This window comes from Eleutherodactylus coqui, chromosome 5, assembly GCF_035609145.1.
Source record: "Eleutherodactylus coqui strain aEleCoq1 chromosome 5, aEleCoq1.hap1, whole genome shotgun sequence".
Lineage (NCBI taxonomy): Eukaryota > Metazoa > Chordata > Amphibia > Anura > Eleutherodactylidae > Eleutherodactylus > Eleutherodactylus coqui.
In genome coordinates, this window is record NC_089841.1 from 41,919,158 (window position 1) to 41,937,994 (window position 18,837).

Below are 18,837 nucleotides of genomic sequence, written 5' to 3' on the forward strand. Positions count from 1 at the left end.
CTCCTCTCTACTGGTGGTCGGTAGGGGGCGTCCTGAGCCCCTTCACCTTGTGTGCCCTCACACATCCACTGGTTCCAACACCTCCTAACAGTCTGGTCAGACACTCCTCTCTACTGGTGGTCTGTCGAGGGTCCTGAGCCCGGTCACCTTGTGTGCCCCCATCCACTGGTCCCAACACCTCCTAACAGTCTGGTCAGATGTTTCTCTCTAAGGGTGGTCTGTCGGGGGGTCCTGAGCCCGGTCACCTTGTGTGCCCTCACACATCCACTGGTCGCAACACCTCCTAACAGTCTGATCAGAACGGCCGGTGGGGGACAATTCATCGATACGACCATCCAGCTTCTCACACCCCAATAATGCGCCCCTCTCAGACTCTGGTAACGGGTGAAATCTCTTTTCTGCGTCGTAGAGGCGTCTAGTGGCCAACAAGCTCTTCATAAGCGGAAGAAGAGGTAACTACACACAAGGAGCCTCCGAGAGCCTCTTATAGGCCAAGGGGGGAACCACTTTTAGGGCCTCTGGTGACAAGACCGTTCATCTAATCCCCACAACTCTCATCATTTGTATATCTGCCTGAGATGGAACTGCGGGACGGGATTTACAGCAAAATAACAACTGTTTCCAGGGGCGGATTGTTTTTTTGACATGGAGTGAACATACAATAGTAAATCCTCCCCTTGTCTTCAGGTTTATCTACTAGTAAAGAGAGCAACAATAAAGACAAATCTCCCCATAATATCGGGACGTATCACCGTATAAAGGATTAATCAACTTGACATAAAGGTAAAATGGCTGATACTTACTAGTCAACATTATACTGTGTGTTACTGAGAAAGGCTGATTAATCTCGGACACCAATAAGAGCCTGACTGCTGGAATTACCGGATATTCAATGATATTACTGTAAATCCAAGGAGATGACACCTCATTTATCAATACTGTCTAAAGGAAAATCTGTCTCTGTTGCCCCTAGCAACCAATCACAAGGCAGATTTCATTTTACTGCAGCAGTTTCAAAAATGAAAGCAGCTTTCTAATTGGTTGCTATGGGCAACAAAGACATTTTTTTCTTTAGACAGTACTGATAAATGAGAGCCATAATGTATTCTGATGGATTCATAGGACTGATGGTGCTTCGTCCTCCGCCCCCACGTACCTTCATTGTCACAGTATTCTAGGATTGAAGGGTCTTCACGGATGATCGCCGTCAGTGTGTTGACATCGCCATTAGCGGACGCTTGATATACCACGGACAAGTCAATCTCTTCTGATGAGTCACCTGTGAACAGAGGACAAAATCCTGATGTTTTCCTGATCATCATCACATCTATTAGGGGACGTCTCCTGCATGTAATTGTAGAGACATCTGTTACATTTCAGTCCGCAAAGAGAAATAATGGGCTTATTTTGTTTCTTAATGTTATAAAACTTCCCTGTGGCGGCCATATTGGGGGCACACACTTCCTGTATTGTCTCTGCACTGTGCAGCAGGGTGTGAGCGCTTTATGGCAACTGCAATGAATGGAGGTTAAAAGAGTTGGTACCAGAATTGGCTTTTATCACTTATCTACAGTATATTCTGTGCTGAGGCCCCCACCGGTCCTGAGAATGGGGATCCTGTATTCTAGCTTCCTCCAAACTCAACCAACCTCTCTCAGTGAGGAGGAGCTTTAATAAAGCGGCGGCGGCCGAGCATGTTCCATTTAACTTTATAGGAATGCTGGAGGTAATACAGGTACGTAGTATCACAGGCAGTCCCAAAGAGCTGAATGGAGCATGCTTGGCCTCCGATTCTTTCAAGCTCTTCCAATCTACATGCAGTAAGGAGGAAAAGGGAATGTGGTAACCTAATTCTTTAGATCGGTTGGGGTCTCAGCAAAGGGACAAGGATGTGTTATGGAGGGACAATGGATGATGGATGGAGGAAATATCGATGTGGGATAGAGGGACGATGAACGGGAGCATGAGACCCTTATTCTCAGGATCAGTAGTTAGACCCCCAATAATCAGACTTATCATCTCTCCTATCCTATAGATAAGTGATTAAAATCAGTTGTGAAAATACTATTATAACAGAGAGAGAAATGTCATACACTATTACAGTCTCCACGAAGTGATAGAATATAGCCACAAATCCACAGACCTGCAAATGACAAGTAAGCTGCATACATTTTGGTGGGATTGACCATCTAATGTGTATGTGGGCCTCCCAACTCAAACAAAGATCAAGCAGTTGGATTTCAATATCATTTCAAGACCAGCTGCTGTCAGAGGTGTCTGATGGAGGCTTTTTTCACTCTTCTTATTGAGAATACATGCATGTTCTGCCATCATGTACCATGTGTATGGCCAGCATACGCTACTTACTTATCTAGTCCCCCAGCTGTCAGTAACTCTGCCACTCTCTATTGATGAGATGGCTCTGTTCATTCTATCCCAGTCTAAATAGCAAAGCTGACAAGTTAGCTGCATAAATCATTAAGTGATGGAATACAGGCCCTCTTTTAGAGGCCAGGTAATGGCAAAGGAATTGAATACAGAGCTTTTTCATGTGTATAGTGGTATTATCCTGCCTTACCTAGGCCTTCAGCAGTACAATAGATCTGTCACTAACTCCCTCACCCTGTAGTGACAATGAGATGGCTCTGCCCATTCTGTCCCAGCTGACAAGTGAGCTGCAGAAAGTAAGTGTCTTGTGTACTCTATTGGTCGGTGTGAGAACTGCAAGATTTTAGGATTTTTTAAATTAACCCTCATTTAAATAATCAAAAATAGTAAAAAAATAGTAAAAATCAATGAAAGAGGAGCATTCGATATGCAGAGCTCCTTACAGGAAGACTGTATGTGTCATGATCACTGTGATTGTGGCCGCTGTTATGATATTAATTATGATGATGTAGTTCCATGAGATGATTTTGTGGTTTTTTTTCTACTATTTTTTGTAACTGTGCAAAACCGCAACATCGTTCTAAAAAAACAACAACACATTTTCTGCGATTAAAAAAATGCAACAAAAAAATTAAATGTAAATGCACTGTAAAGAAGCTGGAGGGCGGGTCAAGTGATCGATCTCAGCAAATTTGCTGACATGACACATTGCGTTTTGCTGTGTTATGGCAGGACCTCGTTCACATGTAATAGATGGGGAAGACAAAAGTTGCAGGATAGACTTGAACAGGTAAAAATTAAGTAGCCTGACAGAAGGCTGTAGTCTTCGCTCCTGCAGCGGCCGCTCTGCGTAAGGTGGTTCATTTCATATTTGTAGTTATTTTCTGCCTAGATACATAAAAACAATAATTCTACCCCAGTAAGTTACAAAAACAGACTCTCTGATCACACAATTGCGTCACCGGATCCTGGAGCCCTGTGAGGCAAGGAGTCGGAAAATTACCTGCTTCAAGAGGCTCATGAACAACCTGTCGGTCCATTGCCATCAATGGGCAACCTAGGCATAAAATACTCATGGATTATGTATATTTAGAGTCTAAGCATGTAAAAGAATATTCTGGAGGCTAACAACCATTGTCTAAACACTTCCTTTTCTAAAGATGCTTAAAAATACTACAAGTCTACCCGTAATGGTAAAAATAGTGCAACAGCACTTCCTCCTATTATAATCACTATGACATGGGAGCAACAAGCATGGATCACGCTGGCGAGTTCTGAATCTATATATCATAGTTACATGGTATGTAAGGCCGAAAAAAGAGACAGGTCCAACCAGTTCAGCCTATTACCCACCAATGTTGATCCAGAGGAAGGCCAAAAAAAATCCAATGAGGTAGAAGCCAATTTTCCTCTTTTTAAGAAAAAGAATTCTTCCTGACTCCAAACTGGCAGTCAGAATAATCCCTGGATCACAACGCTTCTGAAGTTATTAATGATTATAACATAATATGTATTGTCCAAGAAAGGCCCAATACAAGTTGCATCATTGCTAGCTGGAGGATAGGTTAAAATGCAGTGTTATCATAAGCCAAGTGGATGGTGAGGTATTCGTAAAATGTTAAAGAAGTGAGCACTCAGATAACCTGATGTATATTGGTCCCAACTGATGTCCTGCAAAGGAAGAGAATAGCAAGAATGACAAAGATGTAAACTGAAGTTCTTGGACCCCAGTGTAAAATCTGAAGGTTGATGGATGCAGGATGGAGTGATCATGGATTCGGGATAGAGACACAATGGGTGGAAGATAGAGGGGTAATGAAAGGCTGATGGATGGGGGATAGAGGGCCGATAGATGGGGGATGGAGGGACGATGGATGCTAATTCTCAGGATCAGCAGTGAGGAACCCAACGGTCAACGTTGTATCACCTCCCCTATCCTGTAGATAGGTGATTAAAGACAGTTGTGGGAATACTACTATAACAGAAAGATATGTCATACACTATTATAGTCCCCACAAAGTGATGGAATATAGCTACACCCCCACAGACCTGCAAATGACAAGTAAGCTTTGTACATTTTGGTGGGAACAACTGACCATCTAATGTGTATGGGAGCCTCCTGACTCAGACAAAGATTGAGCAATTGGATTTCAATATTCTTTTGTTCTCCTGGAGACCAGCTGCTGTCAGAGGTGTATGATAGAGGCTTTTTTCCACTCTTTTTATTGAGAACACACGCATGCTCATAATCTCCTTCCTTATCTAGGCCTCCAGTGATACAATTGATTTGTCAGTAACTCCCCAACCTCTAGTGAGATGGCTCTGTTCATTCTGCCCATATCTATATAGCAAAGCTAACAAGGGAGCTGCAGAAATCAGGAAATTATGGCAGGGGAACTGTATACAGATCTTTATTTATATGTATAATGTTACTATCCTGCCTTATTTAGGACTCCAGCAGTACAATACAGCTGTCACTAACTCCCCACCTTCTGATATAAAATGAGATGGCTCTGTCCATTCTGTCCTAGTATATACAGCAAAGCTGACAAGATTTTAGGATTTTTTATTAATTAATCAAAGAATAGTTTTAAAAAATTAATGAGGCTGAAAGAGGAGCATTCATTACACAGAATTGCGTTGCCAGATCCTGGAGCCCTCTGTAGCATGGAGTTGAGAAATTACATGCTGCAAGAGGTTCAGGACAAAGTATCAAAATTGTCTAAATACTTCCTGTTCTAAAGATGCCTAAAAATACTACAAGTCTACCCGTAATGGTACAAATAGTGCCACAGCACTTCCTCCTATTATAATTACCATGACTTGGGTGCAAACAGCATGGACCTCACTGGCGTGTTCTGAATCTACAGAATATCAATGCAAGTTGTATCATTTCCAGCTGCAGAATAGATCAAATGCACTGTTATCATAAGCCAAGTGGATGATGAGATATTCATAAAATGTTACACTCAGATAACCTGTATGGAAGATAGGGGGATGGGGGGAGCGATGAATGCGAGATGAAGGGGCAATGGATGTAGGATGGAGAAATGATCAATGAGGGTTAGAGGACTGATGGAAGAAGGATGAAAGGGGCATAGAGGGATGATGGGTAGGGCATGACAGGAAGGTAGATGGGGGATAGAGGGAGGGTAGATAGGGGATAAAAGAACGATAGATGGGGGATAGAGGGATGATGGGTAGGGCATGACAGGAAGGTAGATGGGGGATAGAGGGAGGTTAGATAGGGGATAAAAGAACGATAGATGGGGGATAGAGGGATGATGAATGCAGGATGGAGGCATGATGGAAGGAGGATGGAGGGACGATGGTTGCGGGATAGAGGGTTGAAGGGATGATAGATGAGAAATGGAAGGACAATTGATGAGTGACAGCATGTTGATGGGAGGATGATGGATGAGGGAGGAGGGGCAATAGATTAGGGATGGAGGGATGATGGATGGAGGGGCGATGTATGAGAGATGGAGGGATAGTGGATGAGGAATACAGGGTTGATGGATGGAAAATGGATAGAGGTATAATGGATGAGGGATAGAAGGATGGTGGATGTGGGAAGGTTGAAGGATGAATGCGAGATGGAGTGAAGATGGATGTGGGATACAGACATAAATGAATATAGAATAGAGGGATGATGGATGAGGATAGGGGGATGATGGAAGTTTCATAGAGGGGCGGTGGATGGGGGATGATGGGACAATCGTTAATGAATAGCGGGTTGATGGAGGGACAATGGATGAGGGATGGAGGGACAGCGGATGAAGGATAGAGGTTCTATGGATGGAAAATAGAGGGATGATGAATGGAAGGTAGATGAGAGATAGAAGGAAGGTGCATGTGAGACGAAGGGACGATGGATGGAGCATAGGGGGATAATGGATGTAGGGACGATAGTCAGAATGACAAAACTGTAAGCTGAAGCTTTTAGACCGCAGTGCAATATCAGAAGGAAGATCAATGTGGAGATGGAGGGATATTGGATGAGGAATAGAGGAATGAACATGGATTCAGGATGGAGGCATAATGGATGGAAGATAAAGTTGATAATGGATGGAAGATGCATGAGGGATGGAGAGACCAAAGATGTGGGATGAAGGAACAATGGCTTTAACTTCCATACAGGGAAGCTCTAATGGTGCTGGGCTGTTAAAAAGGGGGCAATTTAGTGTATATAATATTGCCATTAACTGCCATAAATAATGTATACTGAGCAGTGTACGTTTTTAGCATACACTTTTATTGAGATGCTCAGTCACATACGCTTTTCCTTACAGTTACAATACAGGACCGTACACTTATAAGTTTACGATAAATTCTTATTAGAGAATGTTCACACGGCGTACATTTTCTATGGATCTTCTACAGTGGAAAATCTGCTGCAACGAAATCTGCATCATATGATGGGAATTTCACTGTAGATTTTGGGGCAGATTTGCTGTAGGTTTCACAGTTTGCAAAAGCTTTACCAGACTCCCACCTACCTAATGACCCCCTCAGACACCAGGGCCGGGGTGTGACTGCAGCCTCTGCCTCCCCTGTAGTAAAGAATACAGAACCCGGTAATCATAAATCTAATGGTGGTAGGTAAAACTTGCGTTATAATGTCCAGGAATGCATTATAAGTGTCTAGAGGATGGAACCGACTCCAGAGAGATCCCAGCAGCCGGAGTAGAAATACACGAGCGCAAATCAATCTCTGAGAGAGCAGATGTCAAGATGCACAAAGGTACGAGGCGCGCTCGCTTTCCAGTAATGTGCAATTAATTATCTTACCTTTTCCAGGAAACTCTTCTCTGTTGTCGTTGGCGACTTCCCCGGCGCTGACGTCTGTAGATTCAATTAGGTTCCTGTTCCAGCTCCTGTCCCTCTACTCTACCTCTATATTTTCCCATTATCCCGTCCGATCCGTAGATCCACACACGCGGGTACAATGTAACGCTTATGTAAGAGGGAGGGGCATAGCCCCTGGATTTTATTGTGGCATTAATTGTACATATGTACTGTCTCTTTAAGATTGCATTGAAAGAAATGTTCTGTTTAAATACTGTAGCCTCTTGGCGGGACAACCGGTGGATGGCACAATCCGCCAAAAGTCCCCGTTGACTTGAAAACCAGGGAACTATATATATATAGTTAGGGTGGTGCCCGCCCCGGGCAGAGACTGAATGAGGGTGCTTTTACATGGAATGATTATCGTTCAAAAAAACGAGCAAAAGTGAATGATAATCATTCAGTTGAAACGTGCGCCAATGACCAGATGAATGATAATCATCCGCTTTTCCCTTGTGGCTCAATGTATGCAGGGATAAAAATCATTGTTGGCTCATTGACATCATTCTGTTTAAACAGCAGTCATTCAGTCCCTCTCAGTCACCTATACAGAGAATGTGAGAGACTGAACGCTTTTTCGTATGAACAAGCCAACGATGCATCTGCCTGTCTAAACAGGCCGCACGAGCGAATCGGCTAACAATGTCGTCATTTGCTTATTTAAACGATAAACCAGATTGTCTGAAAGTACCTAAAGTGAAGAGTGAGACTCTACATACTGCAAAGAGCCTGAGACCTTATTCACATGACCGTATATATGCAGGTAATTTAGGCATGTCAAAAAATTGCGACCATCTATAGCATTGTATTCCAATGTATTTATTCAGATGAACGATTTTTGGGCGCATAAAAAAATTGTGCCGGGAAAAATAGCACATCGCTATTAGGCAAGATAGGTCTTGCCCTATCTTTTGCTGAGCTACCCTGGAAGCTCCTATAGACTTCTATGGGAGCTGAAAACAATGGAGAGGGAGAGAGTTTTCCAGCGTTCAATACTTAGAAAAGAAGCTGGCTCTATATAAGTCATTATTAATATACATTGTGAAGATTTCTAATTAAGATCGGGACTTGATCGCAGCTATTCTTCTGTCTTGGGACTTTTCACGGCATACAGCTGAGCGTAGAAATGCATGTGAAAGAGGCCTAAGGCAGTGGAGTTACAAGGCGGGGACGACCTCTTGATTTCCACCGAGTGTACCACCACAGCCTCCAGAGGGAACCCAAGCAATACATAAAATTGAGTTGATGCTCATTATGGAGGTGCGTTCTGGTACTTCTCGTGGGGATAAAAAACAAAGGGAACACCAGTTATACAGAGAAGGAGATAAGACCGTAGCAGAATGTTATGTCCACTTGGCGCACAAAAGTGCCACTCCACAGGTGGGACGCAAATGTGTCCATTTAAAACAGCAAACACACTAAAGTACTTCCATGGACCAATTGCATCTCTCCAGGAGGAAAAAAGGACAACTGTCCCTAAATGGCCAGGGAAAAAGGGGCACCCCTGCCTAAAAGCGGAGTCATCACCTCGATAAAGGCGGCCCCACGGTCTTCTTCTAATGACCAGGTTATTACTGATCAGGGAGCTGGAGAGATGCACTAAACACACAGGACTCGACACTGTACTGACACACACACTGTACACAGAACAGGACTGCACATAAAGCACATGTCTGGCACCCTGCACAGACCTAACATACGTTGCTGTTCACACCAACATACAGTGTAACACATACCACATAGAACAAGACTGTACACAACTCATGTCTGGCCACTTGCACAGACATACAACACAAGTCACTGTTCACACCAACATACAACAGGTAGTGCATACAACACGGACCCCACCCAGAGCTCACATGCATACCAATGGCAAACCAAAGAAGTTCAAGCGTCCTCACTCCAGGGGAATTACGGAGAGTCAGCCACCATGCTGACATAGGGAGCAGCGTCAGGCATCACCCATCTGACACACACATAGGACTTCAGATATCTGGGGGGCGCACCTGCCCAGGGATAGGGATTAACCTGCAGGACGCCTACACCTGTGTGGTCACCGTACCACACACTACACAATGCACAATGTCCCAGAAACTGTAAGGAGGGGAGCTACAGCAGCTGTCCAGACCGTCTTCAGGGAAGGAGAGAGGGACACTTTAAACAGGCATGCAACCACCAGCTCTGAGTGGGATAAACAGTGATTCATAAAGCACTAAAATGACCAGCAATCTCTCCCAAGAGTTTGCTGGAATATATCTGCTGCAGACCAGGGGGATTGACTGCTGGAGAATACCACACCCAGCCAGTTCAATTAACCCCTACCTGTGAAGCATGTAGAACCGCAGGTCCCAGATGCACAACCTTAACACAGAGGAACTATTAATAAGCTTGGTAGATAACGTTAACGCCAGGTTCCTCATGAAGGACTCCGCATCTTGAGATCCATGTAGACACCTGAACCCCCCCCCCCCCAGAGACTACAACACCTGTTTGCCGATCCTGATCTAGGGGTGGAGGACTCTGCTGTAGTGGCCCTCTTACAATGACTAATATTTCTGCTTCTTGGCTTAAGACAAAGAAAGAAAATCCCCAAATTCTCTTCTTGCTTTTATGTATTTGCAGCTTTCATCTACAGCGATTGTCAAAGAATGGTAGTTTTTGTGTATTTTTTGCTTTTCGTTACAGATACATTGTGGGATCGTATACTGCTGTAGGATCATCATAAATTCTAATTACTGCTCTTGTCCCACAAAAACAGCTTCTACTATCCAACAACAGAGCAGGATTGCTGTTGGTAAACCGGCTGTATCAACAACAGTACACTGCCTGAGTGCTAAAGGAAGGTTAACACCTAAAAGTAGCATCCTAAACCAATCCTACCCAAAGGAGAACAGTTGGATGGTGCTGCCCAAGACTGAGGCTCCTCTTCAACGCTATGGCAGATAATTATATCACTCAGGGTCATTCTGTATACAATAATGTTGAATTATAGCTATGTACACAAGTGTGTAGGGTATGACGAGGGATGTCACCTTTGCTCCATGTTGTCTTCTGAGCTGAGGTGGACAACTATCTGCCAAAAATACTGTGAGCAAACACTTCATTGACCTCTTTGGGCGTCAGATCTCTACAAACAGTGGATTCATATGTGCCAAACATTGGAACTATATAACAGGAAGTCCTACTAACTCAGCCCACGGATATCTAACATGTCATTACTTGTGTACCAGATATCTGCTCCACATAGGGGTCAATGACATACTTGAAAATAGTTTTTGGCCAGATGCTTGTCTGTGTCCTCCTAAGATCAGAGCAGTCAACCACAATATATCAATCCTTGAGTCATCCTTGTCTTCCAGGCTTTGTTTCCATCTTAGGCTGCCAATTCTAGATAGCTGTTGACTTAACAACGATATTGCAGTCCCCCCATACACATGAATGCATGACTCAAAAGAACATACATGTGTTATGAATGTAGAGAGCAGAGAAGGCTGCTGGCAGACACCTTCGATCTCCCCTGAAATCTGCCTTCAGTGAAGAGGAGGCCCCCTTACATGTGTGGCCATCTTAAGACTCATTTGTTGTTGGCAAAGTTGGGTGACAATTGATATGACTACTGATTGCTGGGGGGTCTTGTTATCTATACCCAACAACATATTACCACCACACAGTGATTGAATACTGCCATAATGTTACTGTATTCAAAGCAGGAGTGTAACTAGAAAATGCTGGGCCCCGTAAGAGATCCACTTATCTCCAACGTAAAGAATTGGTCCAGCCCATTTGAATCATTAACATTGAGGGACTACAGCTTTTGGTACAGAGCAAGATTAAAGGGATTTTCCAGGATTTAGATATTGATAGCCGATCAGTGAGGATTAGCCACCAATTAGTTATTAGACGAGTCCATGGTGGGTACTTAAGTGGGCCCCATGGCCTCTTCACCATATACTAGGCACAGTACTACATTTCGTAGTGGCAGTGCCTGATATAGCAGCTCAGTCCCATTTACTTGAATGAGACTGGGCTGCATTTAGGTCACGCGACAAACGACCAAGATGTCACTGGCCTAAGAAGAGGCTGCGGCGCTCTATTAAGTGCAATAGTTTTCATTTAAAAACTTTTCCAGTTTAGAAAACTATTTTCAGATTACATATCTCCGAGATGTCGGCCCCCGAGACATCAGTTATAGCCGGAGGCTCCGATATAAATCCTCATTGAGCACTGCAGAGTCCACTGATCTCAGCCCAGAGGACCTGCCAGATCTGTGTGTCCCCTGAATGCGGACGTTTAGGCGAATAGTGAAAATGTTGTTTTAAAGAAAAAATTCTATAAATGAAACAGCAAAATCCAGTGCAGATGAAGCAGACTTTACTGCATTGCAGTGTGAGGAGCTGCAGTGCAGATGCGAGAGCTATGAGATATGATATCTGACAGCAGGAATAATACGTTACATCTCCGGAGCCTCTGTAGCGCAGGGAGATAAGAGAGACGCTGGTCCTACAGGGACAGTGGAGCAGAACGATAATGGCACTGCGCCATTCATATCACCAGAAAGAATGACATGAAAATACGTCCCAGTGATACCCTCTGCTGTCACCCACATTATCAGAGGAAAAGCTATTGGCACTTTACAAAACTATAGAAACTGTTATGTCTCAGAATGGATAAGAATTGTCTCATGCTTTATTAAAAAACAGACCTGCTGCATCATTATCTCCTGCTACGTTGTTGTGAAGACAGTTATTATGACCCATTGGGGAGAATCAGCGGACTACACTGCTCAGCCTAGTTACAGAAAGGAGAATCTGACTGGTGCACCTCTTTGTAAATATTTTTGGTTTCTGCAGTGTAGTGCAGTTGATAGCTGTGACAGTGTGTGTTTCATCCAAAATTCCAAGTCATAGTTCTAGGCCAGTCTCATCTAGTCTGTCCAGCTTCAGTGTCTTGCTCCTGAATTTTCTAGTCCAGTCTTGTCTAGTCCTTCCACTCCAGGGGCATGATGACTGCAATAGCTGTTTTTGCCACCACGACCGGGCCTAGAGGAGGAAGGGGCCCTTTTCAGAGCTAGTAAAAAAATAATTGCCTGTATTGAGCTTGTACTGTATGTAGAGCAAATGCCATATGGAGGAGTCAAGGGCCTTGTGTGCTACAACAGGTGCCATGCAATGGAACTCTAGTAAGTAAGTGCGCTAGATGCAGCCTGGCAGGGAAGTACACTATGGGGGTCACTATTGCTACTAGGGCTGCTGTGGGGTCACTATCACTATTGGGGCCTCTGTGGGGATCACTATTACCTTGGCCGGTATTTTTTTTGTGATAATGGTGGCAATGCTAGACCTGCTGATCCAACGGTGGCTGAATCTAAAGAAAGGGTGGCACAGTGTGAGGATGACGGGGGTTGTTTAGAGGACTGTTGAGGATGATTGGAGTTGAACACCAACTGCCTATATTTAAATATTTCACTACAACGCTCTAATTACACACTGCTCCAGTCAATGTATCTTTCTTTTTGATTTTCTCATCCAGCCTTGTCTTATCTATCCGGTTAGTGTGTCTTGCTCTTTGGTTTCTAGTCCAGTCTTGTCTAGCCTTTCCAGTCAATGCGTTTTGCTCCTTAGTTTCTAGTAGTCCAGTCTTGTCTAGTGTGTTCAGTCAATTTGTCTTGCTTCTTGGTTTAGAGTCCAGTCTTGTCTAGTCTATCCAGCCAATGTGTCTTGCTCCTTCGTTTCTAGGCCAGTCTTGTCTAGTCTATCCAGTCAATGTGTCTTGCTCCTTCGTTTCTAGGCCAGTCTTGTCTCATCTGTCCAGTCAATGTGTCTCGCTCCTTAGTTTCTAGTCCAGTCTTGTCTAGTGTGTTCAGTCAATGTGTCTTGCTCCTTGGTTTAGAGTCCAGTCTTGTCTAGTCTATCCAGTCAATGTGTCTTGCTCCTTCATTTCTAGGCCAGTCTTGTCTCATCTGTCCAGTCAGTTGGTCTGGCTCATTGGTTTTCTAATCTAGTCCATGTTTCCTAGTTTGTGTTTTCTCTAATCTGCCGTGGACATTCTGTTAAGGGGGTCCATGCGAGGGCAGGTACGCTGGAGTCACGTCTGGATTACGTGCAGGATTCCACATGCGAAATCCATGTGTGCCATGTGCATGAGGCCTAAGGATGCAGCAAGACATCTGACCTTACAGCGGGCAGGTGTTCATGCTTTTGAAACCTGTGATACACATTGTGAATGTTGTGGTGTCTATGACATCATTGAGACCTGTGTGTAAAGGCACCGCTCCAACAGGGTGGTAATAGATCTGGTCTACGTGTAGCAGAGTCTGTAATGGCCAACGGACATAATAATAAGCTCAGGTGACTTGCGGCCCGGAGCAGAAGATGTGAACGTAAAGTCTTATATGGCGTAACGCTATTTGCTTGTTATCATGCAACAATAAAGTAATCATATATTCTCCAATGGAGTGGAACCCCCAATTCCGTAATGTTAAGTAAAGTTCATATTGAAAAATGTGTGCCACCTCTGTCTGCTACTGTTGCACCATATTACCACCATCACCCTGCTTCAATCCAAAAATGTGCTTCTTTAGCCTCTTTTCTGGTTCCTAATATCCTACTGTTTTCAGGGATAGTGTTTAAGACTGGGTCGTCCATAGGGACAACTTTGAGCTGTTTAGGGACATTGGGATGTGGGGTTAGGGACAGTGAAGAAATCAGAAAGAGCCAATGTTACAGCCAGCATTTTTCAGATTATTTACAACACCATACCATAAATGTACAGTCCTGTGTATCATCTCCTAGTTATCTATATCCAGCTACAGGTCTCACATGTAACCAATAGGAGGTGATAGCAGAGACATCCTACTGGATACAGATGACTAGAAGATGGGACCATGTGTCACTGGCATGCTTCAGTCAGCAGTAGGAGTGTGCAGCTAAGGGGTGTCTGAAATTCAGGAAGAAAGAGGACTCTGCTAATGAACTGCATAGCAAATTAAAGCTTACAATGAGGACTGCAGCAGGTGGATTTTCAGTTGTAACTGATGATACACAAAACTAATCTTTGAAGTTATGAGAATAAGGCTCCATGTCAGATCTCATAGACCAGCACTTCTGGAACATGTTAGATCTCACCAACCATTTGTTCTAGAACACTAGAACATGTCAGATCTCATACTGTAGGCCACCACTTCTAGAACATGTCAGTTCTCACAGAGCAGCAGTTCTAGAAATTCTCAGCTCTCATGGACCACCACTTCTAGAACATGTCAGATATCATAGACCACCACTTCTAGAGTACCACAAGTCAGATTTCGCAGTTCACAGTATACAGTAATCTACTCAGCTCCCTCTAGTGGTGACTGCAGGTCGACAGAATATTGTTGTATAACTATTTATTAATGATGCGCCAAAAAAAAAAGACGTTCTGCCTCTCGTGACACTATTTAGATAAGTGTCTAAAAACTGGGGCGGCTTTCTGCTTGGTCAGAATGTAAAGACATTTATGACGCGACTTTTTAAAAAGTTGCTTAATTTGTCACAATCTCACTTCAGTAGTTGGGTGGCGACAAAGTGACTCCAGATCTATTCAAAGATGCCACAAATGTATCAATGTTGTGCACCCTGTCTGGAACCCCCACCCCCTTCCCCTTAAGGTATCTTCACACAAGGGATTTTGTTTTTTTTGGTCCTGAAAATTTTTCTCGATTTTTTTTATTTATTTTTTTTAATTTCTTTTTTTTCGTGTGTGAATTTCATGCGATTTTCATCTGATTTACATCCAATTTTTACATGTATATTGAAAACACTTCCTGATTCTGTTTTTATAGTCACCGTGGTTACATGCATTTGCAATCAGTTTTTTTTAATGCACATATAGACTTAAATGAGTGATTTTTGCATAAAAATTGCACCAAAATACAACATACTGTGATTTTTTTTTTCCACTTGGACTATTCGTTCAATTAAAAAAAGGGCATCTGAATGGGTGCTATTCTCGTCCGATTTTGGACTGATTTTTATATTTAATTGTCACCCAACTTTCCCTGGCTCCTGAAAGGTAAATCTGTCTAGTTATACATAGATACACAGAGCTTCTAATATACTTCAGCAATAGATAGATTTCATTTCACATTCAAAACTGCAGGAAAGCTGAGTGATAATCCTATTACAGCTGAAATGGTGGCCACATTAATTTTCACCCAACTTTCCTCGGTTTGTGAATGTCAACCTTTGTACCATATCCCTATAATAATGGGGAAATTTAATATGCAGAATTGCGGGAAAGCAGAGTGGCAAATGTAATGCCAACCACAGTAGTTGCCCCCCCCCCCACACACACACACACTTTCCCAGGCTCCTGAATGGTAAATCTGTCTAGTCATAGATACATAACCCATCTACCATATCCCCGCAATTATAGACAGACTTAACATGTAGAACTGTAGGAAAGCTGAGTGAAGCTCTAGTGGTAGCTGTAATAATGGTGAAATTGTCACCCAACTTTCCCCAACTGTTAGAAATCAGATTTAACATACAGAACTGCAGGAAAGCTGAGTAATAACCCCCAGGGGGAGCTGCAGTATTGGTTATCACCCAACTTTCCAAATAATGCACCTTACATGACATCCTATGTTCAGAGCAGATACACTGCGGCCTTGTAGAGTGTCAGCTCCTGTGGTCAGGGTGCAGTATAGACCCAGCACCGCTGCTATGGGGGGGCAGGTGGTCGCGCAGTGACGCAGTGCACGGCCTCAGGTTGCTGCAGTCGCTCTCTGCTGAATCCTTGCACTGCAAAAGGCGGCTCAGCTCCATCTGGATTTCCATAGCAACCAGTGCATGTCCAATCGCTAATGGCGCAGGGAGGCCCCGGCCGGTGATACAATGTATCCACATCACTAGTGTAAACAATTGAACTGCAACATTGTAACAATGCAGTCACTGCTGGGACTCAGTCCTGGGGTCCGGATACACTCATCGCCGAGCGACGTGTCACATGGATACTACTGGAAGGGCTTATTCACAAGGGTGTATTTTTCGCGTGATTTTCGATGGCGTGAAAAAAAAACGCAGCTCGTCACTGCGCGACCACCTGCCCATTGAAGTCAATGTGAAATACACCGTGAACACTAAGGGTTCATTCACGTACGGAAGAAGAAGAGGGAAAGAGAACCCAAGTGATCTCTGTTTTTCACTGTCTCCCGGCAACATGCGTAAAATCAATACGCCGCATACAGCATGTAGCATCCATGTTCATGCATTTTCTTTTTTACTTGCCCATAGACTTTCATTGGCAATTCTAGTCTGTGAATAGGACATGCTGTGATTTTTGTAATGCAGACCTTTGGCCCGCTTAAAAGACACATCTGAATACACCAATTTAATTTAATGTACTTTTATATACAGAGCAGGGATTAAAGGGGAAGTCCCTTATAGAAAAAGAAGTCTGCTAGAAACAGCGCCACCCCCATCTGCAGGCTGTGCCAGGAATTGCAGTATTTAAAGGGCTTTTCCAGCACTAAACTATTAATGACCCATCCTCAGTGTAGGTCATCAACAGTTGAAGTTTGGGGGTCTGTCACTCAAGATAATTGTCGATCAGTTGATCGGATGCGCACCACTGTCAATTCAGTCCGCTCCAAGCACAGCGCTGGATATTGTATAGCGGCTGAGGCTCATGACGTCACTGGCTTGAGAAGAGGAACCTCGAGTGGTGGAACCCTACCAATCAACTATTGATGACCTCTCATGAGGATAGGTCATCAATAGTTTAGTCCTGGAAAACCCCTTTAAGTAAATAAGGTCCAGCTGTGATAATGGATTTGTTACGGATTTGTCATTTTCAATAGGGAATAAATGTGACCCTGAAACCGCAACTACAATCGCAGTGTATACGTGCAGCGCCACCATCAGGGTGCTCTATGCAACATGGACACTCTAGAAATACATCCTACGTCTCATCGAACATGGCCACCTCTGCTGCAGTTTACCCCTGAGACTGCGGTTTTGCAAAGGGTTGTATCATCAAAGCCGCTCCTGACACCCCCGGCAAATCGCTGATTGCGTCGGGGAAGTTGTCAATGATTGCTCATAGGCAGCCATTACTGACTAAATGTAGTATGACATGGCGCACATTCAGGCTAACTACTTCACAGAGGCTTGAGGGATCATTCCCTAGAGCATCTATAAGCCCTAGGGCATAAAGACAGGTTTTTCTCGTAGACACCAAGTCTAGCAGAGATACAAGGAATCCAGCACGGAGGCTCAGGGGCTAAAGAGATATTCCCATCTTGGTAAGTTATCCCCTATCAACAGAATAGGGGATAACTTGTCAATCAGTAGGCATCCAACCACGGGTACCCCCATCAATCCCTGAATTATGACAGCGATAGCCATGCATACGCACCACCGCGCCATTCACTTCAATAGAAATTGTTAGAAATAGCCGGGTTCAAGCGCTTAGCAATCTCTGGGGGTCCTATTCTGCCAAGGACAACATCTGCATGGAGTTTGTATGTTTTTCACCTTACTGATAAGAATATCAGATCGCCCCCAGGACTGATGACGATCTCCGCACAGCGCTGTGGAATATGTTGGCGCTATATAAGAATGAAATAAAAAGAGTTCCCAGAAGGCCCCCCTCTAGCAGCATTCATTCTCGAACGGATTATCATAGCGCCCGGAATTTACTTTAACGTGATTTCTAATTATTACTTGTTAATCAATATACTAGAAAACGGATAATCTCGCCATCTCCTACATGATTCCAGGATTCTGACTAGAGGCCAGTAGTTAAGGAGTTAACAGCTGCAATCAATGGTCGACTCACCTTTCTGTTGATCAAATACGGAGGAATTGCTGAAATCCATGATCCCGTCTCCGGGAAGATGAAGTCGTCGTCTGCTGCTGGCTGCGAGATCTCACATGTGCTTACAGCATCCTCCTCTATGGATGCATCTCCAGTGCAAGGCAGGCCCGGCTGCGGCATGTAGGGGGCATCGTGCTGGCTGGATCCTAGCTTGTCTTATCCCCGGAGAAGAGGAAATCAGGAAGCAGAGATCTCACAGGAGGAATGATAGCTGGCAGGTGCGCAGTGAGCATGTGCGGAGCGACTGCAACACAGACACATGGAGGAAGGATGAGGCGTGATGTCACTGGACGGGGAGCAGAGCCAACACACAAGTGGGATCTATTCATATCGGAACTGGGGGGAAATAGCCAAAATAATTGGAATGTAAATATTCATATACTATGTTGACAAAAGTATTGGCCCCCCACCAATCCTGTGATGTGTGAGTGTAGTGGCCCATGCTTTCCTAGCCCCCTCCATAATGTCATGCATGTATGTCTTATGTAGATGCTCTGTGCAAAACTGTCTTGTCATTCTGTTATGTGTGTTGCACAGCCACAGCGTGTGATGGGTTAATGTCTGCAAAGTGTGAGCTGACTGTCTACAAATGTAACAACTTCTGTCCTGTCAGGTGGTATGAGAGAGGCTATAAATGTGAGTGATTGAGAGCGGGAAAGTTAGTTCCATGTCTTTTGGAGTTATAGTCAGGAGGTCCAGCTGCATGGGGGCACCTTCAGTCCTCATGTAGTGAAGCATGGAAGA

General features: G+C 44.0%; 1 protein-coding gene across 1 annotated transcript in view; it reads right to left on the bottom strand.

Moving 5' to 3' along the window:
- ANKRD55 (ankyrin repeat domain 55) overlaps positions 1-18,277 on the bottom strand; it is a 54,401-nt gene extending 36,124 nt beyond the window's left edge. The window contains exons 1-2 of the mRNA XM_066601827.1: positions 18,055-18,277; positions 1,157-1,279 (exon numbers count right to left, since the gene is read on the bottom strand). Coding sequence (XP_066457924.1) covers positions 1,157-1,279; positions 18,055-18,094 — 163 coding nt within the window. The 5' untranslated portion in view covers positions 18,095-18,277. The remainder of the gene's footprint in view (positions 1-1,156; positions 1,280-18,054) is intronic.
- Between the last annotated feature and the right edge of the window lie 560 nt (positions 18,278-18,837).